We start from the raw sequence: 24,559 nt of genomic DNA, 5'->3' as shown, positions 1-24,559 counted from the left end.
GCTGAGGCCAGTGTGAGGAGCTGGGGCCGATGGGCTGGTGCTGATGGCCAGTGTGGGGAGCTGGGACCGATGGGCTGGTGCTGATGGCCAGTGCGAGGAGCTGGAACCGATGGGGGGTGCTGATGGACAGAGTAAGGAGCTGGGGCCGATGGGGGGGTGCTGATGGAAAGTGTGAGGATCTGAGACCAATGGACAGCGGGAAGAGCAGGAATTACTGGACAGTTTAACTATCGGCCACTGTGGGTAGTATGAGAAGACTGCAACAAGTGTCATGATTTCACTCTATTGTAAAGCCTGCCCTGCTAATCAAGCCACAAATACTCCCATGCACCGCAGAAGTTTCGGCTTCCTCTGCACGCAGTTGCAGATCAAACTCAAGCCCCCCCACTCTCATCATCCTAAAGCGAAGGATTTAAACATGCATCACTTACAATCCATCCAACCTCCCTGATCTAAAATGGAAGCTTTACTATCTCAATGTCTGCAAGACCCTGAAGGTCTCACAATCACACAACCCTGCAAGGCCAGGTATGAGGGACCCGCCACAACCTGCATAAGAGAGTCCTCAGCTGTCCCTTCATACAACATGCATGCAACACGAAGGGCATCGTGGGACCCTGTGCACCACCGAAGGACGAACGCCCCTCCCTCTGGGCAATGAAAGAAAGAAGCTAACCAGATAAACCGTTAACAGATAGAACCGCCAACGTACAGAACCAGGACCACCGCCCGACTGCGACACCACACCCAGAACACCCAGAAACCTCAAACTTGACAGGGCAGTGTAAGAGGCGCTACAGGAGGTCTGCACCTGGAGACACTTTCAGGAGGACGACCCGCTCATGACCCGGATGAAGACACTCGAGCTGCAGTCGGACTACTGTATCCTGTCAGCAGCGCGCCACTCTCAAGCAGGGGGCCACCCCTATTTCACGTCTTAAGAAAGTAACACCCAACAGCGACAGAGAAGGCAGACCGTGAATGGACCACAACACCGCCAGGGCAGACCAGACATAAGGACTCCTGTCCCACCAGCGCCTCACCTCGAGGGTTTATGATAAAGCAGTGATTTCACACACCAAGTGACATATGGCAACTCAGGACACCTCCGGCAGGAAATGTTTACAAAGAGCCACACAGTGCAGTCTTGTACTAAAAACGACGGGGCGACCGGACCACGGCCGTTTCTTCTTTCTAAAGCAAAGTTAATACAAGACACAAAATAACAACTGTGGCGCTGCACACCCGCGACGCCTCCGACAACTGACCCTCCACGCCCTGTCCAAACTGAGGAGAGGGGATGTTCAACACTAACCAGAATGCACAGATATATGACGTAGATAGCCTGGGTGACAACTGGCAAGAAACCTAGGAGAGAGAGTAGCATCACACTAACACCAAGAAAATACGTTAAACTCTTATCAAGCCCGGGAGTGGTGCGCGCGCGCGTAGTCTTCATTTTTCAAGCACTGCACTCGTGACGCGCCGCTGCTCGCTTCCGCAAGGTGGATGTTGCCACAAGCACGAGTGTGTGCTTGAAAAGGAGCAGAGCGATGGCTATAAGCCCTCCTATGCAGCCCAAGCACGCTGCGTAGGCAAGACTTAACACAAAGGAGGGACTAGAGGAACAATTGACCACTAGCAATTAAGGATTTTTAAAGGACACAGACAAATAAAGCAGTGGGCGGGCTGTGAACCCGCAAAAAATATATACATAAATATATAAGTATATACTAAAGTATATTCAAGAGGTTTCGAATACTTGAAATAGCAGATCACACCATTTGAAGGGTGACAAACTATTTCAAAATGCACTCTCAGAATGCAATACTAAAAGAATAGTTAATGCATTAGGGATACAGTTACAAAATACGCCATATAACTGAATGAGCTACATGCTTTCAGCTAGCAAGTGTAATCACCCAAGTCAATGCTGTTTCTTTTCAATGGCGTTGAAAGGATGAAATAATGAAGTGGCTGTAGTGCGAGTCTAAAGCAGATCTTTGACCGGTACACCAAACTCCTGATATATTTCACTAGTGAGGATAAACACACACTCTCTGCCGCCAGGACAGCTTAACGCTGATTCGGCTAGGGAACAAATGTTAACAGCAGACAAGTGCTGGACAGAACCACTGGACTTGAAATGTGAACGGTGCTAATACCAGTTATTATAATTCCTGAACCAGATAAAAACTCATGTAGAAACATTAACTTTGTATTCACAGACTTCTCATTACACTCGCAATGTTCATAAGAAAGCCACTGAAAGTCTCACCTGAGCACAGCAAATAAATGCGATGGAAAGAGTGAGTAAAAACACTGAAGACACTATAACATCCACTGACCGCTGCGGACCACGCCTCTGTAGGAAAGAGAGATACACACGTATTATTCAAAGGCAACGAATCTATAACAAAAAGAAACATTACACACTGAGAATGAAGCATGAATTTGTGATTTAACATTTTTCTTAGCTTTCAAAAAGTGTAGTGCGCACAAACAAGAAAGTCCACTTGGATGATATTTTGAGAGAGGATATTTATGTCATTCCCATATTCTAACAACGATATTCTGGTACCATGCTGTAACCCATGCGTAGACCATTCGATCATGTTTGGAAATTAATTTAACTTGATATCACACTTAAGAATTCACAATTCCTATCATTACTAGTGACAGCCAAACGTTGTAGGTGAAATGTGAAAACTATGTGAAACTGCAGGATGTTTCAGCTAATCTGATTGGCTTCTGATTAAGGCCAATAGTATTATCTAAAACAACCACAAATTTCCTGGACAATATTTGGGATTCAGTAAGACCTCTGAGAATCCCAGGGGGTAAAAGATTTTCCCCAAACTAATACATTTTAGGCTTTCTTATCAGGAGTGGCGTATTGTATTGCCAACAGGACATATTTGCAATTTTTTGACTATGCCATAATGATTTCCCAGTGGGATGGTGATGATGACAAGCACATGATTAAGACCATAACCTTGTTTGGTTTATTGTGAATTGTTATGTGATAGAGATCTGTTATGTTTTTTATGAAAAGTTACTATAATGGTAGTATGCCTAATGTATACATTGTGTAAGCATATGTTACAGACAGTAGGCCTTTAATGGTGGATAGCTGTTACACTGTGTTGAAGTATGTATAAAGGCATTTGACTACATGGAATCTTACAGATTAGTGTAATTGGCAAGGGTCTGGTATTTGTTGCCCCCTGACGGATCCTGAGGGGTGCAAGATTTACCACTGTGAAAATCCTTGTTGGGCCCTTTTAGTAGGGGGTGCAAATTGTTTTGTTAAGTGTAATTTTGTACACTTGTCATTTTCTACATATTTGTCTTTTAATCACTGTTTACATGATGATTTCCATTTGGGAAAGCTTATGCTCAATACAGCAGGCCTTTAGGCGTGAATAGCTATTACACTGTGTTAAAACCTGTAGACAGAAAATGTGTTACATGGGATCTCAATGATTACCATAGTTGTGGGTATTCTAGACTCCTGAGGCGTGAGCATAGACAAATTATTTTAAACTGAGCTGTATTTTCTGTTCGAAAATTTTAGATTACTTATTGTTATTCATTTTGCTTTTTGGGGGACTGAATTTTAATTACCTTTGTCACCGCGCCGCTTTACTACAGTTGTTGCCCTCTGGTCATCACTTGGAGCCACTGCTCGGGGCTAGGAGGGGACTTTGGGCACCATCTTGGGTGAGGAGGATCGGGCGAGGTAGCTGCGAGGTAGCTGGCTAGTGGCTAGGGAATCACCTGGCTGACACCCGGGGATCCTATAAATGTCCACACTAAGGCGCACGCGGGGGGCCGGTCGTTTGGCCTCTTGGCAGGCCCGTATGCGCCCGTCCACGCCAAGAACGCGCTAGACGCCAGGACCCCTGCATCTTCAAAGGGCGAGCCACTTAGGTATACCCGCGACGACCTTCTGGGATTGGCCACTAGGTGCTCATCACCACTATGGGCTTTTCAAGAGCCTTATTTTGAGTGTAAGCATTGTAGTTTTAGAGTTAACTCGGAGGTGCATGCCACCCGCCCATCACAGGACACTACATTTAACTTTCTCAGTCTAAATTGCCACTCTTTGGTGAGCCATCATGCGGATGTGTTCGATCTTTTAATGGCCGAGGCCCCGGATGCCATGTTTCTCACAGAAACCTGGCTAACTGAGGACACTGTGACAGAGCCAGGGCTTGCCCTTCTTGATGGATACATGATATATCATGTCAATAGAGAGGGGAGCAGAGGGGGGGTATCGCGGTAATTGCCAAGGCAACAGTCACGGTTAATTTAGTAAAGGAAAACATCACGGGTTGCGAGAGTACTCTCTTTAAATTAAGGTTGAGCTGTAACCTGACTATGTCTGGCCTTTTAATTTATCGACCCCCCTGGTCCCTCAGGACACTTCTGTGAAGACCTAGCAAATAAAATTGGTAGCATGACTAGTAGAGCGGCCAATTTTACCATTGTAGGGGACCTCAATTTGCACCTCGAATTGGAGGATAAGGTCAAAATTTCACATTTCTTAGCTGATTTAGAAGCCTTTCAGCTGCCCCAATTAGTCTCAGAGAGCACACATGTGGCTGGGCATTTGCTTGACCCCATTTTTTCCAACCTTGCCTGCCTAAACATCCTCCCCCCGGTCCCGCTAACGTGGACTGACCATTCAATCATTCCATTTTCTCTACGGTGGCAGAGTAGAGCTGATGTGCTCCGCACGGCTTCTGTGGTAAAACGGACATGGCATAAACTTGAGCAGGAGTAGCTCGCTAAGCGTTTAGCAGAATTCAGATCTCAGCTCCCTTCTGACATCGAGGAAGCGCAGGTGTGCTTTCAGGACTGGCTGATTGCCGGCCTGGATAGATGCATCCTGGCTAAGCGGGGAGGAAAAGGCCACGTTTTTTCTAATCCTTTGTTTTCCGACCTTCTAACGCATGCAAAAAAGGGATGCAAGCAGTTGGAACGCGCATGGTGTCGCTCTTATGAACCATCGGCTAAAGTGGTATACCGTAAGGCAGTAAAGGATTATCATAAGCTTATCCGTAAAACCCGGGCAGAATTTGTAGCTGACCAAATTCTGATAAGCTCTAACCCTACTAAAACCATCTTTAAACTGCTTAAAAATATGAAAACCGCTGGTCAGGTTAGAGCTTCCCCAGTCGTTTCTAATCAGCAGTGCGAGACTTTAGCACTCCACTTTGTGGGTAAAGTGGATCAGATCTATCAAAACCTCTCTTCTGGGGATACACTTAAGGTAAACGTCGAGTTAGCAGGGCCAGCTGATGCGTCGAATAATGGCTTGGCCTTCCTGCCATTGCTGTCGCTGGAAGAATTCCAGACTATAAGCGCCAAGATCAAATCTGGTTCGCCCGCTGACCCGCTGGCAGCAAGTCACTTCCGTCAGATCCTACCTCTTATCTCCCCAGTGGCCTTAGAACTGGTTAACCTTTCGCTGAAGTCAGCCTCCGTTCCCAGGGCATGGAAGCATGCAAAAATCATTCCACTGTTGAAAAAGCCATCCCTAGACCCTGAGGATCCGGGCAACTATCGCCCAATATCACAGCTCCCGTTTATGGCGAAAGTGGTTGAGGCCCACGTAAATGCCATCTTATCCAACTACATTGATGAGCATAACATCTTCGAACCATCTCAACATGGGTTCCGCCCCCGCCATAGCACGGAATCTGCCCTTTTGGCGGTCACGGAATCAATTCGGAGTAGGTTGGATGAGGATAAATCAGCGGCCTTGATCCTATTGGACCTAAGTGCCGCATTCGACACGGTATCACATGAGATTCTCCTTCATCGTCTTTGGACGATTGGTATTAGGAATGCTGCTTTGGAATGGGTTCGGTCCTTTCTGGCTGAACGGTCGTTCCAAGTGTCCGTGCCGCCGTTCCACTCACAGGTACATGCTCTGGGCAGAGGGGTTCCTCAAGGCTCTATCTTGAGTCCCCTTCTGTTCAATTTGTATGTGGGACCTCTGGCAACAGTGGCCAGAGACAGAGGGCTGACTTTGGTGTCGTATGCCGACGACACCCAGTTGGTGATTGCCTTCTCCAAAAAATGTAGGACCAATCTGGAAAATTTTAAGGAGGACCTAACAGCTATCTCGGCTTGGATGAAGGTGAATTACCTTCAACTAAATGCCAGCAAGTCCGAGATCTTGTTGTATGGGAAGGACCAGGGACTCTGGTCAGAGAAATGGTGGCCCGACCATTTAAAGCCCGCACCGGTACCAAAGGAGACGGTGAAGAACTTGGGCGTCTGGTTCGATACCGGTCTTACTTTCGATAAGCAGACAAAAGCCGTAGCTTCTGTCTGTTTTGGGCTTCTGAGAGGGTTGAGACCCTTGCTTGGTTTCTTCCCTCCCGGAGTACGTCAGACCATCCTGCAAGCTACCATCTTCGCAAGGCTAGACTATGGAAATGCCCTATATCTTTGTGCCAACAAAGCTAGCATCAAACGCTTGCAGAGGGTCCAGAACGCAGCCGCACGTATGTTCGTGGCTCTCCCTAAATCGCACTCTGTGGCCCACGTTCTTGTGAAACTGCATTGGCTGCCAATCGAAGCTCGCATCCAGTTCAAGGTGCTCTGTATTGCGCACAAAATCCTAAGGCTTCAAGCCCCAGTGGGGTACTGGGCCTATTGAAGCCGTACCTGCCTAGCAGAGCCTTACGATCGACCAATCAAGGTCTGGTCTGTGTCCCTCGTGTTAGGAAAGCAAGGGCGGGGGGCCGGTCGTTTGGCCTCTTGGCGGCCAAACTGTGGAATTCTCTTCCAGTTTGCATTCGTGCCATTCCCAATCTTCTGGCATTTCGCAAGTCCCTGAAGACTTGGTTGTTCCCCACACTGTGATATTCCTTGCTTGCTATGTTCTCCTGTTCTGATTAGGTTTCTGGTTGCGCTGGGACGCCTCGTCGCTGAGGCAGCCATGCGCATTATAAATCTTGTAATAATAATAATAATATTGCCACAAGTAGTTGAGTTCTGATTGATTGTTTGGATGAGGGGTCATGGCCTGCTTGTACTGGGGAGTTGGGTTGGTTGTTGTTTGTTCGGTTTTTGGGCACCCATGAGTTACGAGATCTGAAACAAATGGTCCATGATCCTTGACAAGGAGCTGTTATGCAGTGGGTGGGTGGCAAGCTGGAGGGACACAGAGAGCCACATAGCTGGTACATGGCTGTTCCAATAATGTACAAGTTCCTACCATGGAACATTAGAGGTATGCATGCAATGTCAAAGCGTTACAACGTGTTCTCCTATTTGAATAGAAGAGGCATCCATGTCACATTCTTGCATAAAAAGCACCTAACAGCTCTAACAGCTACAAAAGGGATAGTATTACAGCACAAGTGGCGAGGCCAGGCATACTATACAAACTATTCAGCCTATGTCATGGGAATAATGGTGTGGATTCGTTTTGGGTTCCATTTCGACATACGGGAGACTTGATTGACCCAACGGGCAGGTATCTGGTGGTGATGGGCTGCCTGGAGGACAGGGACATAATGCTTGTGAACATATATGCCTCTGATGTAGAGCAGAGCGCCTTCCCGACTGGCCTGTCAGGTCCCTTAGCCCCATACCTAGTGCAATCAACCATAATGGGTGGATACTTTAACTGAGTGGCAGACCCACAACTAGATCACTCACACCCTTCGTCGTGGGACTCTCAGATGTACTTTTGCAGGCTGCCAGACCAAATGGGGGTTACTTGACACATGGAGACAGACCCACCCACAGGGCCGGGATTACTCCTTCTCTACTTTGCAAGAACTATGCATACGCTTTGACACCTTCCCCTGGATGTCCATGGTTTAGTTTATGAAATTGAATATTTGGTCTGCACTATCTCGGTCCACAATCCGGTTCTCTTGCAACTGCGGTGGGGACCATGCATTACTATGTGGATGTTGAAGCCTGAATCCCTGGAAGATCAAATGTTCCAGGAGGGAATGAGGGATAAGATATGACGGTATTTTTGGGACAATAATGGAACAGTTGCCTCTTCCCAGGTGCCGTGGGATGCCTTCAAGGCATTCAGAGGCCACTACATCTCTGAATCAATGGGAGTTAAGGGCACCCTGACTAAGTATCGGAGGCAGAAAAGGAACTGTGAAATAGAACGTCGGCTGGAAAACCCAGAATTGCAACAGAGCCCGATTGACTCTAAGGAGAAAGTTGCAATACAAGTAAAGCGCCTTAGGTGCATTGATTTTAGGAAATATATGGAGCACACTCATGCTGAGCAGGATCGCCCTGGGCCCTTGCTGGCATGGTTAGCCAATCCAGCGAAACGTGCGTCAACCATAGTGGATATTGAGGCAGAAGAGGGAACTCAAATGCATAGTTATGAGGGGTTCGATAAACATTTTCACCAGTATTATTCAGAGCTCTATCAGGGTGCAACAATATATAATATGGGAGCAATACAGGCCTATTTGACACCATCACCCCACTAGCACCTCACAGAGGAGGAAGCGGAGGAGCTAGGCAAAGATATCACTTTACAGGAGATACGAGCAGCGATTAAGTGCTTAGCATGTGGTAAAACAGAAGGCAAAAATGGCTCCAGCTCGAGTTTTACGCTGCCTATACTGAGGAGCTGTTTCCAGATATTAGTGGGACTATATTGCACATCCAGGGCAGCAGGGAATTTTCTGGACACCACCCGGAAACGTTTAATAATCCCCCTGCTAAAACCTGGAAAGTCTTACCATGATTGTAAAGCATATAGACCACTATCGAGGTTCAACATCGATTATAAGATTCTGAGACACATTTTAATGACCAGGCTCCTCCCGTTCATGGACAGACTTGTACACACCAATCAGGTGGGTTTAATACCTGGCCGTAACATGGCACATTACATTAGATGCCCCCTGACACTGATGGAGGCTGAAGACTATGACCGCGGGTGGGGGCAGTGTTTGCAGTGGACATTGATAAGGCCTTTGACAGCCTAGAATGGGGATATCTATATGACATTATATTGCACATGCAGCTGGGGAGAGGCTTCCTGTCATGGGCCATGCTGCTGTATGCCAACTCAGTGGCTTGAGTGTGCACAGGCAGGACCATATCAGACAGCTATGGAGCAGGACGTGGAACAAGAGAGCAATATCCTCTATCACCCCTCCTTTTTGCATTGCCTTTGGAGCTACTAGCCAGCCACGCAAGAACAAGGTATGACTATGGGGGGTTGCAGGTTCGAGGACATACACATCACATAGCCCTTTATGTGGATAATCTCCTGATCTTCCTCAAGAACACAACTGAAGCACTAGATGGTGCTAGATTCATTTATGCGTGCTTTGGCTCCTTATCGGGCTTACAGGTAAAGTGGCAGAAATCTAGGCTATATCTGATAACATATGGTCCCAACCCTCCGGAGGGACTGGCAACCTTACAGTGGGAACGCTGGTGTCTGTCCTATTTGGGAGTTAAGCTGTATCACAACTGAGCTGACCTACTTGAGGGAAACAAAGGACTAGTTGTCAGGTCACTACGGTCGAATTTTGATTTCTGGAAAACAAAGTTGGTATCTGTTGTGGGGCAAGTTGCACTACTGAAGAAGGTGGCACTTCCATGCTTACTAAACTTTTTAGTTACGCTCCCAGTCTGAATCCCTCTGGTTATGTTCCGAGAGCTAGATACCTTGATCACTACCTTTATATGGGGTCCAGGCCACATGAGAGTGGCACTCTCCACAATGCAATACCCAACAACTGCTGGGGGTCTAACAGTGCCTTACCTTGAGGCATTTTACAGTGCGGCCAAACTCCAAAAGTTCGTACAATGGCAGGCGAGCAGGCAAAATCCAGATGGTAACCCATAGCCATTTGTGGCAGAGCTCTCCCACTTGATTCAAATGCTGTTGCGGATTGGGCGACCCTTAGCATATCATACCCAAGTGTTCCTAGTACTATCTAAGTGATGGATCAGACGCTTACAGAAAACACTCAGTAGTACTTCATACTCCCCTGACTTACATGTCACTTTGTTAATGGGACACCAACATGGCGGACTCTGGAGAGGATTGGAAGAATGGGTTGGGGCTGAGGCAACAACAGTGGAGGACCTATTAAGGCTGGCAGAACTATCACCTTTTGAGGAGTTGCGCTTAGAATTCAACCTCCTGCAAGGGCATTTCACAAACACCGGAAAACAGCCACTTCTGAGCTGCAGCTGTACAAGAGTTGAGACTATATTGTCGGATCCTCAAGCATCTTCAAGGCGGTCACATGCCTATACAGGGCAATTTGAGTGGACATGCTCCAGCCACGGAGCATTCTGTGGGCGCGCTGGGAGGAGGACTTGGGCATTCCCATCTCAGATAGGGACTAGGACTGTATACTACACGGGGTTCCCTAGATATCCAGGAATACCCAATTCAAATTGATTAACTATTGTGTGTTACAAAGAGCATACCTCAAACCGCTAGGCATTAGCAGATACTTCTATGTGACCGATGCGGCATGCCCAAGATGCAGGTAGGTGGGGGCTGAACTCCTGCACATGTTGTGGTCCTGCCCCTCGCTCCATAGTTTCTGGGAAGAGGTTACAGGACCAGTTGCCGGAATTATAGAGAAGGAGGTCCTTGTTCCCCAGGCCATTGCTACAAACCTCCAAAACCAAGGTCATAAGTAAATTCCAAGACCTAGCATTCATACTAGCAAAGCGGGAAATCATGAGAAACTGGGAATCTCCTGGGGGACCTAGAGTGATCACATGGTGCAGGGAACAGGAAAGATGGGCAGGATATGAAGGTGGTGTACTACTGAAGGAAGCAAGGAGAGGGACTAGAACCTTAGAAATGGCCTGAGCATGGGAGGCATTAGTGGCAAGCCTCAATTACCTGGAACACAGTTCCCCAGAATCATCACCCACGGGGGTCACCTGTACATGCAGTGCAATAGGACGGGGGGCTTTAATGACTATAGACTGGGAATTTAAAACACCCTGCAAGCCCACCCACGCAGGACTAAATATGTTTTGTTGTGTGCACTATTTGTCTCTCTGAGGATCCACTGGACATTGAATGATATAGGTACACGTGTAACTCTTAATGTAACTTATCGGAGGGAGGGGGGGTCCAGAAGAATTGCAAGGGTTATAAGTGCATGATTGTGGCAGGATCTGAAGAGCTGCTGTAGGTGAGCAACAACAGATATGTTATATCACTGCTATGTATGTATAATGCATTTAACATAAAACACAATAAAATCTAGTTTTTAAAAAACCCAATGATTACCATAGTAGGCAAGGGCTTTGATGTTTATTATCTCCTGGACAAACCCTGAGGGGGAGAACGTTTCACTTTCATAATTCTACTCTGGTGACAAGCCAATAATAAAAGCTGTAAGTACCGATAGGTTCATTGGGAAGTTGGGACAGACGCCAACGGTCTGATCTGTTCATTATGAAAACTTATGACAAAGGTTGTAGGACCAACTTATTTTTTTATTTAAATCATATGTGAAAGCATTTAGGCCTTCAAAGGTGGATTGTTATTGCCCATGTTAGAGCCTGTGATTAGGTATTTTGTCACGCAGAATTTCACAGATTAGGGTTTTAGACGAGGGTATTGATCTTGTGACTCCATTTTGACAAACCCTGGAGGTAGAACATTCGTACTTTAAAAAAGAAAATCCTGCTATGACACGGTCAATGGTGGCCTCGTCATTGCACATGTTGTTTCTTTTACTTTAAGCCATGTTGCACAACAGCTCGTGCTGCTGTGCAATATGTATAAACCTTTTTTTTTTTAAAGCATTGGCAAAGCCAAAAGATTTGCATAGGTGCAATCTATTGGGCGTGTCAATGTGGGTTTTTTTGTGCAATTTTACAAGCTAGTATTCCTATTTAGGCACAGTTGAACCTGGGACTTGTTTCCTAGTTCCAAAGTCGGCAGCCCTGGCCATAACGCCACCTCCTCTTCCATGATGATGATAATGATAATAAATTATGGGACAAAAGCATGTGACCTCCAGTAGGCGGTTTCAAAGGCACCGGAGAGAATGGCAGCCTTTGCAGTGCAAGTGGCCAACTAAAGCAATCTCCCTGTGCCATCAGAAAGCAGGGAAGGAAGGCTTCAATCAGGGATGGACTGGGAGCAGCAACTAGCCCTGTGAGTGTGGTGGGAGACGGTGTCGAAGGCTGCGGAGAGGTCGAGTAGGATCAAGGCTGTGGTGTGGCCTTGGTTGAGGAGGCTGTGGATGTCGTCTGTAGTGGTGAGTAGGGTGGTCTCTGTGCTGTGGTTGCCACTGAATCCAGTTTGCGAGGAACCTGTGAGGCCTATTAAGCCTACAAAAACATATGAAGTTAATCAGGAAGCTACAACACACACATTCCTCGGATTCACTTATTTCTCAGCACAACATGCCTGTCTTTAACCAAGAGTGCAGCTTTTTACTGGTAAAATAAACAATGCGGCATGAAGTAGAGACGGCAAGCAAGAACGAGACAGGAGGGAGGCAGTGGGTAGCAAGGACAAAGCGTATGGATAGGGAAAGCATCAAGGACAGGAGGGGTGGGAGGGATGGAGAAAGACTTAAAACACCTGCACTCTAGGGACCGCTAGTTTAAGACCCTCTACAAGTAGATGGCCAGTAGAAGGACACTGGCCGCAGGCAGGAAACTGAACTAAATCCACGCTACAGTGGCAGATTGGAAGAACCGCAGAGAAAGTGGAAACAGGTGGTAGGAGGCACAGTCCAATAAGAAGCAAGGAAATGAGAGTGATGTGGAAGCCAAGTAATGGTAAGGGGCGGGCTATAAGCTAGTTTTTTTCTTTTAGTTTGTTTACAAGCGGTTTCTCAAAGAGCATGCACTGTTCAGGTGAAACCTAAAAAGAGGCTGTTTATTGAATAACCATGTTTACAATTGTCTCCGAAATGCCTAATGATTACTAATATCACAGATATCCATGGACAGTAAATTACAGCATTTCTGTTGTTTGCAAAGTAAAACAATGGCCACCTTGGTGGTGTGCTTAGCAATTTTTAGAAGAATGATTAGCCTGGTCAGAGACAATCTGAGAGAAATGCAAGGCGTATATGATTAACAAGCATTTGCAATGCAAATAGGTCTGGATTATGAAAGCACTGTCACTGTTAAGCCAGACCTAGTAACTATTGTATGTTAATAACTGCCCTCCTTCATCTGTGCTGCTGCCGGAGAAAAATACCATAATACATCATTATCAAGACACTTTAATAGCATGTGTGTGCGCCTCTGAACATTCAAGCTCAGGCAACTGGATAAATAAACAAAATGAACACAGCTGTGTGGAGGGCAATCACTTTTTTTGTGGAAGTGTACCACCTCTGCCCAATCAAAATAAGTACTCCTGGCTCCCAACATGTGGGGTGAACCAAAGCCCCCCTCTGCGATCCTCATATAATGGTCTGGCAAGCTGTCTAGCTAGATCATAAAATCCTTCCTCGAGGTACATGGATCTCAGATCATTAACAACATTATATATAAAACGACTTAAGTATTTAGCTATCTGGAGAACACTATCGTACTGGGTCAGAATTTGGACAACAGAGGAGCTAGGAACCTATAGAGAATCCTTGAGCGAACTGAAGGAATTGGATTCTCGAGTCACCTTCCCCTGGTTGGCTCATATCCAGACATGGCTCCTTGAACTAGGCTTGAGCAGATTCTGGATAAACTCGAAGCTGCTAACACCTGAATCAAAGTGCCAGATAAAGTATGTTTTCGAGGATTTTATCAGGCATGTCATTTTCAAATAACACACTGGGAAGGCGCACGACAATTTTTTGCGTTCAAAATGACTCCTTGTTTTGAATTCTCCCTGGACGAAATTGAACCAAAATTAGCAAAATCATTGTACCTGAACTTTAGATATGAAATATTTCAGTTAAACACTTTTACTTCCAAATGGGCGTCATCGCAATATATGGGAGGGGACCCCAATTGTAATCTATGCCAACTAGTAGTGGAGAAGGATGTTGCACACGTTTTATTTTTCTGTCCTGCGTATGCAATGGCCAGGAAGAAATGGATAAAAACGATCGGTAGGAGTCTGAATGTCAGGAAGTCCAAGATGTTAAGAATATTAAAACAGACAATTCAAGACTCATTGTATCTGGTCTTAGCTGATTTTTATTGGCTATTGTTTGTATAAGGAAAAAAAAGAGGGCTAAAATTGAAAATAAGACGACCCAGGCCTGAAACTTTTCCACCAAAAAGGTATTGCACTGAAGCCCACAAACTATTTTAGTACAATGATTGACAGTTGTGTACTTCTGGAAAGGGTCGATTCAGTATGCACTTGCACTGTTATGTATTTCTCTACCTATTATACTTCTGAGAGGGGTCGATCTAGTATGCACTTGCACTTTATATAAACAGACAAATTCTCCTAGAGGGAAAGGATCATTGGAAATGTTACCTCGCTGATTCATAGTGCACTTTTACTGAAGAGGATGATTTTTAATGTATCAATTAGTGGAATCTACGTTTTATGTATTTTTCAAATCTTTTATATTTTTAAGAAATGCTTTGATGATTCTTTCAATCAAATAAAGGTTTGAAATGACTTGAATTGAATTAACAACATTATGACACAAGCCTAAGCTTTTGAAGTCAAACCACCTGGCTACAGTACAGCTCGTTTCCATGCCCACAAGTAAAAGTCCAAGTAGAATTAAGTCTGCCTAATGTTATGAGGTATGTGGGAGACCCAGATATAGTGAGTTTCAGTAAACCAGTCGGCTGTGAGCACTATCCAACCGACCAGACCCGTTCGCACTGCTTCCCTCTCCCTCGCAGACACCCCAAAGATACGGCGAGCCAACAGCGGAGGACGCTCCTTCTCGCACCGGCCTGCCAAGGCCTGGAACAACCTTCCCCTGCCCCTCAGGACCGCACCTTCGCTCCAGCAATTCAGAAGAGAACGAAAGACCTAGATGTTTGAATGACCTAACCTTCACGCAGCAGCAACAGCTCCGCCGCCTCGAGACCCTTAGGGGTGAATTGCTGCACTATATAAATGTACGATTGATCCTGAGAAGTTGAAAAGGTAAAAAGAAATTAATCTGCAGTGTTGTGGTATAAAAGCAGTGAATAATCAGATCTCAAATCTAGTATTGTAGACAGTTATATAGTTGCTCGTCACTCCTATGCACAAGTTGACATCAGCTGTGAAACAGTGATTCTTGGTTCTCCGCAGCCTAATTCTGGTTATTGATCTAACTCTTTTTAAAGTAATTTTGTGGACCGATCAGAAGCACCACAAACATAGGTGATAATACAAGACTACCAATAGGGAGACTTGGAAAACTTAATCCGAAATATACACCATTTCCCAGCTGGAAGTGAATTAGAATGTGTCTTGCACTTGACAAGCACATGTAAAAAGGAAGATAACCATGTGCTAATTACTGATAAGGTCCAGCAAAACCTGTAATATCACTTCAGGACAGTGGGCATGTTACAGATTAAGACCAAGTGATTTTCCGAGCTTGGGGCATTACAGAGAATTCGTAAACTGACACCTGCACTATGCTTTAGGGAGCATTTACAAACATTTGTACGTCACATGAACATAGTAACACCACGTGTTGCATCTTTGCAACCTGGATATCCTTCTCTATAAGTAACTCATGAAAAGGGCAGACTACTGTCTTAACTGTAAATACAGCTATCACACCCATAACAGGATTTATATACAGTAGTCTTATTTACTGACACATTGTTTAGTATTGTAAGTGCCTTTCCCAGTCGAAGTGATCAAATGTATTTTAGAATCTAAGAGGTCTACTGGATATTGGTCTATGTGTGCCAGAGTTTTTAAGCTTGTCTTGGACAAATATCTAATTTAATTTAGAGAGACAGGGTGACCTTGATAAATATTAAATAAAGCAACAGCGTTCTGCATATATGCAATTTAGAAATATTTATGTGACTTAAGCATTGCTGGGTTTAAGAAAACCGACAGAGCATATGCAATAAATGTGAAAGGGAGTCTGTGTTGATGTGAATGTGGTTTGACATTTATTGTACTGATGTTATCAATCATTAAAAGTTAGAAAGTGGCAGAGCAATTTAAAACATGAACGACACAGTGCAGGCGGGGCAGTTACAAGTGGTGCAGAGCATGCTTAATATACACAGATAAAAACAGAATAGACGAGGCATTAGTACAGAAATCCACAGCCTATACATCTAATTTAGGAGCTATTCTCAGGCCAAGCATCTGTGGGTATGAATAAAGTGTTGACATTTGAGTTTGGGTTTATTGAGAACAAAAAGGCAGGAACATAAATGAAGAAAACAGGTAAATGTTATGATCTTAAAACTGGACGGGGTCATCTTCAGGGCAATACATATTTAGTATAGCAATGTTTCTGAAAGCAAAATAGCACAGACAAAAAATGTAATTAACCAATTATTGTGCTGCGGAATGTCACATCTATAAGAGAAAAGCGAAACACGGTAAACACCATGACCAGATAGTGTCTAAAACATGGCAAGGCAGATGAAAAATGATCAATACAAACATGTAGGATCCCTTGAATGTCAAAGTTGGCAACCGCAAGATGTGCAAAGACAAACATCAAACGAGATATGTTGAGCAGATGTCCCGAGATTATATATATATATATATATATATATATATATATATATATATATATATATATATATTTTAGCAGAACAACTCAGCACGGAGTATCCACAGCTCAAAGAATGTCCACAGCACGGCAGTTTTTCTTCAAGGTAATTTTATTTTCCTTCTCTCACACCATATATACACACACACCATGCAGTTATCCGCCATGCCTGTAATGGTGACAAAATCACAACTAGTAAAGGGACTTTATGCTATCATGAAACATAAGTTACCACAAGGGCTTTTGACATGGCCAAAATTAGTCTATTATGGGGAAAAACAAGGCATCAGATCCAGGAATTGATGAAGCACAAGAAAAACACACGGAATATAAACAAGCCAATATGTCCAATCGCATCATAATGAAGATAATTCCCAAGTATTTAAGGCCGCTACAAATTAGATAAAGAGCAGGCGATATAAGGTATAGTTTGTATTTATGCTCAAATATGTCAAAAGTACGTACCAGTGACTGTCTCACCAAAGTCTGAGACAGCAGGCGGTTTGGTAAATTTTGATCAAGCTTCACACACTTTAAAGATGTGCTTTAAAATTTTAACTGTATGTAATCATAAACTTGTATATTATCAAGCAGGGGGCTAATTAACGCTTAGTACAAGATCGTATATTCAATTAACTATTCAATATAAATTAGCGTGTTCCAGCCCTGCATGTGTGTAAATCTCACTGGCAACATCCAACTCGCAAAATATGGAGAGGCAACATCACATACCTTCAAATATGCACGAAGGGATAACCATATTTTGATATTGTGGACTTTATTAAGTCTAAAGTGAGGAATTTCAGACTTTCTGGCTTTTCTTGCTGATGTGAGATGGCTGAAAAGTTTGGAAAACAAAAACCTCTGTAAATGAAAAAAGAAACACTTGAAGAAACCGTCTTACTTACAATCCTTTTATGCAATTGTGTTAGTTCTAGCATCTGCATTGGAGTTTAAGTATATGACTACATTGAACAAAGATTTAACATAATGAACTGATCTTTAATAAGCAACATGTACCATTCACTGCTGTTGAAGTCGCTGGGTCACTGCCAAAGCGACGTCAGGCTTATTGTTAGTACGAAAAAGGTGACTCTAAATATGTCTAAAGTAAACTGTGCTGAGTAAAAATGTAAACATGTGAAATGTAATGTGCTTCAAAGGTGCAAATTCCCCACTTGATATACACCTGTTCCAATAAACGACAGCACTTTGCGTCCCACACCCAGCTAGGGGTGCACTATAGTAAATACACAAACACATAAATGGAGATCCCAAAAAAACGCATCCTGGAACAGGATATTTTTAGAAATCAGCAGAGGCATCTGGTGTCCTAGGAGGCTCTCTAGCTAGTATGAACATTGTAGATCAGTAGTGTAGTCTTTTGAGGTGATCCTCTACCCACTGCAGCAATCTAGAAGAAGTAATACATTAACTAAGCGTGCTGATCTATCTACAGAAGTAAGCACTCTCAAAAGTTCACAACGTGCTCAGTTTCTGTTACCCACATAAGAGTAAACCCATCTAAAAAGTCACATTTCAATGTCATATTTCCATAGTGTTGCGCATATTTAAAACGCCCTTTTGGTTCTTATGTATCTCGCTCATTATTTGAGTGTTGAAGCCTTAACCAGCCGGGTTGGAATTATCACCAACAGAACGGTAAGCGCTCATTCCATTGTTTTCACATTTCTTACACCACCGCCTGCCCGTCTTTGTATAGTCACTCATACCTTTTTACCCTTATCCTTCACAGAGTACATGATTATCAACTTCTTATTCAGGTAGCATTTTATTGGTATTCATTGATAATTTAAAAAAATCCCCTTCTTTTCCTTCATTTCTGTAGGGACACATGTTTTTCTTTTTAATCTGGGCCTTGTTTCCCTTCCTGATTTAGGCCGGTTCTCTTCAACCTTTACTTTTATCCTTTCTTGCATACCATTGAACTACAGATAGTGTCTAGAATAATAGAAATGTAAATACCTCATCAATCCCTACCTTAGTACTTTCATCATCCACAGTGCTCACAAAGTCACTAAAGAACTGCATTTTGTTATCTCATTTAGCCACACAAGGTTGTATTGCTTGGATTTATAGGGTTTCCACTTTTAAGGTGTCGAGTTACCACTACTTCTGAGAAAACTGTTTATTTGTTTTCCGTTACTGCATTTGTTTTGTTTAACAACTGTATCTTTCCCAGCCCTATGTAAGTCGCAGGATTTTTTCCATAAGCGACGAAACACGTGTTGGCTGGTTTTCTTTTTGCTCTTGTTTGAATAAATCACGAACTACGATATGAACTCTTCAAAATTATATATTGACTTTACTTCATATTGAATTATACCTCAGTTTACGTGTGCCCAGGACTTTTCATTATGGAAATAGGTGTTCTGCCCCATCCAGTCTTCAGGGTTGAGGCCAGACAAGACCTGGTCCAAGGTAAACATTCTAAATATCTCCTTCCAAAGGAAGACGTTGAAAGGGAGCCCCTCTACCAAAGCCACGAAAGTAGCAAAGGAACTGTTGTGGTTGGCGAGGATGGCGGAAAGCCCCAGAGAGGAAGCAGTAGCCCTGCTCTCTTTAAAATGCTAGATAGTGGAATGTGATGTGTCCCTTAACAGGTGAGTCAAATCAAAGGGCATGTCTATCAGGGAGGACTGTACATCACTGGAGAATTTAGTCAATCACAGTCATGCAAATGGCAATGCTGGTAACTATGACCAAGCTATAACGAATCATGAACTTGACTGAATCACAACAATCTTGATTTTCCAGAGATAGCACAGAGTGAAGGTCTATGGGCACACCGAATCCCTGTTAGGGCGTGTGATTAGCATCCCCAACAAACGGCTGGTACTAACAAAATGGGTGGCTATGTTTGTAAAAAAAAAAAACATGTTAGCTGTTAGGGTAAGTGGTGGGACATATGTTGGGATTAGAACGGCTGGGAGAATCCTTCACCACTAGGCTTTCTGTTGGGGTGTGCTGCTGAAAAAAAATGGGTCGCCAGGAGCAGAGTGTTTGTGCCTGGTAATCTGTTGACCGACTAATGATGCCAAAACAAAGTTTGACCCAAGCCCCCAATAATCTATCCATCAGTCTTGTTAAGTGGAAAAAGGTACTCAGAAGATGTTTGCCTCAGTTAGAAGATGTCTGTTAAGACATTGGTTTTAACTGCCACGGTGGGGAGCTGGATGTCAAGTCCTTCAGTCGTCCTACACATGACCGGATGTGGATTATTCTGTGGCTGGAAGGGGGAGAAAGAAAGACCCATCTCCGGGGAGGTATCGAGGCCACTAGCCTCTGTAAGGGCTAGTATGAACTGTCATCCTGGCAGGTCTGAATGAACTCATCACCCGGGTCACAGTCATTATCCAAATCAGCTTCAAGATGGGAATGCACGTTTTGTCAATTGTCACCTCAGGGGGATTCCAGCATGACGTTGATCGAGGTCGGACAGCCGTGGACTCAGCGTCAAGGAGAACAATCAGGGCACCTCCTGAGATGGTGAAGTCAGCCTTGACATGCCTACTGGCAGAGTCTGAAGAAGAAGCAGAGGTAAGATAGGCTCAGACGGCCCAGCTGGCAACGAGGTTGAACCCGCTGGCATGATTCCATGTGAAAGGCATCTTATTCTCTGGGGTCTGAAGGCACGCCAGAGGGAGTAGGCTGGGATCCAAAGAGCCAGAGCATGGTTTCACAGAACTTTTTGATCTAACATGGCCTAGCTGAGGGTCCCAGAAACTTGGGCTGTGGCGAACCAGCTGCAGTAGACTTCAGGAGCGAGATCGAGAAGGCTGGCACTGGCCCACGCTTGGGCAGCCGAAAGAGAAAGGTGTAGGGAGTGGATCCTGCTTCATTTTCTTAAGAATACCTGAAGACTTGGAGCAAGAGGAAGACCGACCTCTGGAGCAGCTCCGTCGGCTCCAGGAACAAGAGCAAGTTTGAACCTTGGACGGAAAGCATGACTTAGAACAATCCCAGCATGAGTCCTCTTGTGCTTGGCAATGTAAACTTTCGCCTCCTGTTCCATGACGGCCTTCGTGATCGAAGTGCAGTTGCCACAGGCCGTAGCTCAATTTCAGGAACCACAGGTATACTTTATGGGGATCAGGTACAGATATTTGTTTGAGTCAGTCTGTACAGGGCTTGAAACGTGTCATTTTATGAATAAAATCCCTTGAGTACTGAAGCAATTTTATGGAAAAGATTGAGGTAAGTGTCTCTGAGAGACAAGCAGGAGCTCTAGATCCCAGACACTGACATTAGTACATGTGAGTGGTGTCTATAAAAGTAATTTCCAGAGAGGAGTAGTATCAGTGCAGAGCCACACAGTGCCACCTTCTGGTGCCTAGAGGTATCGCTGAAAAGTTTTCTGATCCAGTCTGATGCCTGGGTAATACTCAAAAGGTGCGGAATCTGCAGCTAGATGGCTCTTTCAGAAAGAAATTACATAAACTGAAAGCACTTTGCATGAAGATAATATGTCCGGCATTTCTGTAGGAGTGTTCGGAGGGACTATAGTGGGTTGTTTTTAACTGATAGATCCTATACCTCACAGAGAAAATTCCTGGGGGCATAGGTAGTGCAGCCCACTCAGGTAGTATTGACTTTGTATGTGGCAAATCAATTATATGGACTGATAGATCCTATACGTCACAGAGAAAATTCCTGGGGGCATAGGTAGTGCAGCCCACTCAGGTAGTATTGACTTTGTATGTGGCTAATCAATTATATGGTCTGAAGGTGCACGAGGCGCTACTTACATATATGAATTTTCGCATGGTTTTTCACTTTAGTCAAAAAATTGTACAGTATTGATATCACTGGGTTGAAGATCAAGTGTCATCAATAGTCGTGATGATGTCCGGTATCAAAAAGCCAATGTCACTTCCACAACCCTGGTCATTTATGTGACTTCCAAGCATGCATTACTAAAACTGCAGTATATCACCAGTATAGCAATGGTTAAAAATACTTTTCAATTTTAAACATGTTAGAGAAAGCCTAAAAAAACTTCTTGTAATACCACTGAAGTTTACAAAAGAAAAGTAGTTCAACTATCAATTGATTTATACTAAAGACACCTTTCTTTATTATTCTGAAACGTAAATTAATAAACGAATCCATAAAAGTCTGAGCCCCTATTTGATTGTGATTAAACGTATGATAATAGGAAGAGGCTTAAACGCATCTACAATGTTTTGTGACTTTTCTAGCTAGTCGCGGGCGACTGAGGGTTGAAGACTAAATCCTGCACTCCAAAAAAGAAAAACAATCTAATACAATTTTCTAGGTTTTTTTTAATACCCAAAAATTGTTTGACTGAAGATACAGCTTTGGGGCTGTCACCTAGGATCTCCTTCTCGAATCTTCGTTTCTGGTGTTAATAGCAGAAGGAATACTTCCAAATCACAGTGCACATATAAGTAACAGACTGATTACGAAGTGCAAATTTCCTGCACATTTTTAAAAGTATGCATTTTTAAAAACAAGCATTAGCAAAGCCGCAGGACTCGCCTTTCAATGGTGCTACTGGATCTTTTGGCAGGACAATGTGTGTTTTGCCAATTTATGCTTATCTGGTGATGCAGAAGCGCCTCAGAGAACCCATAAAAAAACCTGCCGCAGTCAGATGATGTATATGTGTTTGTGCATCACCACAGCAACTGTGCTGAGGCTCAAAGGGCGTGCACATAATAAACGTCAAGACCAGGTCCACACCCCACTGAAGCATTAAAAATGGTTTAGGGGAAATGTTGGTCAAACCTTTAATATAACTTATCACACCAGTGACTTAAACAAGGTTGCTTGATCCGGGAAAAACAGAAAGACCTAGCAGGCTGACAGATAATCCTCCATGGTACCTGCAGCAGACATTTCCTGCTAGTGAGAGATCAAACAGAAACCCCCCTGGGAATTTGGCCCTGGAAAGAAGTTCGTATTTCGGGCACCACACCAAGCAACACATTTACTGCAAGTGCCCCACATAGATGGATCAGAGAGCTTGACCTGTAAGGGCTAGGGATTTCGGGCAACATATTGCTTGAATACATTTTTCCGATTGCCCTTCCTAGATAGACTTTGTGGATTTACATCAGGTTGCAAAACTTACAACCACCTTGGTCAGAAAATCAAACATATTCAGGTGCTACCATCCAATCTCTGGGCTTGGAGTTGCAGGTTGTGGAGACATGGATGCTGAACCCTGCCCTGTAGTTTTTAAGAAAGAATGTCCTACGAAAGCTGTAATCAAACCTTTCTTGCCCCCTGCTTATCTTCAATTAGCTGTCCAATCCCTGGTCATGTCCTGTTTCGACTACAGGAGCTCTACTCTGGTAGGACTACCCAAAGTAAGGCTGGCCCCACTATGGGCCTCTTTAAATTCAGCTGCTAGTCTAATCACAGGATCCAAGATCACCTCTGATCTCAACCATCTAAAATGGTCCCCGTTTAAAGCTAGAATCCAGTTGAAGATAGCTTGCATGTCTCATAAGGCCATCCAACACAACACACCTGGCTAAAAAACTTGAACTATCAGGTGGTAGTCGCTCATCAAAAGGCTCTAACTCCCTGCTGCTGAAGCCACAGAAGTTCATCATCCTTCTGTGGTCTAGCCCCCAAGAATATAGACATACCGCTCCTCTACCTTCTTCAAAAAAGAAGTATGAAAGTTTCAATTGAATGGATTCTTCCACTAGTTATCTTTAGTCACTCAGTTCGATCATTGTCTTGTGGACTCATCTGGATCATGGATCTACCAAGCTGTTGTAGTTTTATGTATCTGTTTCTGTGTTTTTCATTGCCTCTACATGTTCTGCTTTGTATTTTACCTGTTATGTATGACCTGACTGCTATATGTGCATTGCTCTGATACCCGGAATGGTCATGTTTGCGCTTTCTAAAACTCAGCAAATAAATTAAATAAAAATAACCTGACTGGAGGACAAATGCACAGGCTGGTTGTGACCAAGAAAAGGCCACTGTGGAGAATTGCCCTAATGAATGCAATCCCTTGTGTAGAAGTTAGGTGGGACTTGGGCTCATTGATAGGGAATCCCAGCGACACCAGGAGTTCTTTGGTCATCCACAACGGACTGCAACAAGCCAGTCTTCAGCAACCAGACGTCACAGTACGGGAATCTGGGTACTTGAATCTGTGTTTTTTAGATCTCCAAAGATGGGAAGCAACCACCACCATCACTTTTAGTGTAGAGCCAAGGTGAGGGAGCATGACAATCTGAAAATGGTCTTGGCCCATCTGCAAGTGCATGTAATGCCTCTAGGACTGCTGGATTGGTATATGGCAATGCATGTCCTGCAAGTCCATGAATATCATCCACTCTCCGGGGTATAGAGCCATAAAGATCTGAACCAGCATAAATATTTTGAACTGGCTGTTCCGTAGGGAGGCACAGAACAGTTTCACAATGCAGAGTCCTCCTCCAAAAGTCTTTCTAGCGTCGGAACAAGGAAATGAAGGGAAGGACACAGCCCTTTTGAACAATCTGTAAGGCGTATCTGTCTGATGGTACACATAGCCAGCCAGGAGAAAATCTGATATTGTCCTGGGTTGTTAAGGACAAAGTAAAGCTGCTTGATAGTCGCTGCAGCAGGGGAGAAAGAACTGGAAGACTGCAGTACATTCTGCCCTGTACGATCCCTACTGTTGCGGCGACCATGGCCTTAAAAGTACTGGGCTAGCTGCTGCAAAACCAATGGAGAGGGCTGTGGTTTGGTGTAAATGAGCCCTATAAAGTAACACCTGAATTTCCTGAAAGGATGGGCAAATTACTTTGCAGGCATGAATAATCAGGATCTAGCAGTGGCACAATTGTCTCTGAATCATTGTAGTCATAGCTGCCAAGTTTTCAGTATTCATG

General features: G+C 44.2%; 1 protein-coding gene across 4 annotated transcripts in view; it reads right to left on the bottom strand.

Moving 5' to 3' along the window:
* PHTF1 (putative homeodomain transcription factor 1) overlaps positions 1–24,559 on the bottom strand; it is a 490,213-nt gene that overhangs the window by 142,373 nt on the left and 323,281 nt on the right. For all 4 annotated transcript variants that reach the window (XM_078644430.1, XM_078644429.1, XM_078644431.1 and 1 more), the window contains 2 exons: positions 17,406–17,537; positions 2,279–2,365 (listed from right to left, as the gene is read on the bottom strand). In XM_078644430.1, coding sequence (XP_078500556.1) covers positions 2,279–2,365; positions 17,406–17,537 — 219 coding nt within the window. The remainder of the gene's footprint in view (positions 1–2,278; positions 2,366–17,405; positions 17,538–24,559) is intronic.

The sequence above is a fragment of the Lissotriton helveticus genome, chromosome 5_1, assembly GCF_964261635.1.
Source record: "Lissotriton helveticus chromosome 5_1, aLisHel1.1, whole genome shotgun sequence".
In the NCBI taxonomy this organism is placed as follows: Eukaryota; Metazoa; Chordata; class Amphibia; order Caudata; family Salamandridae; genus Lissotriton; species Lissotriton helveticus.
Note: the sequence above shows the minus strand (reverse complement) of the source record. Positions and strands in the feature narration are given on the sequence as shown.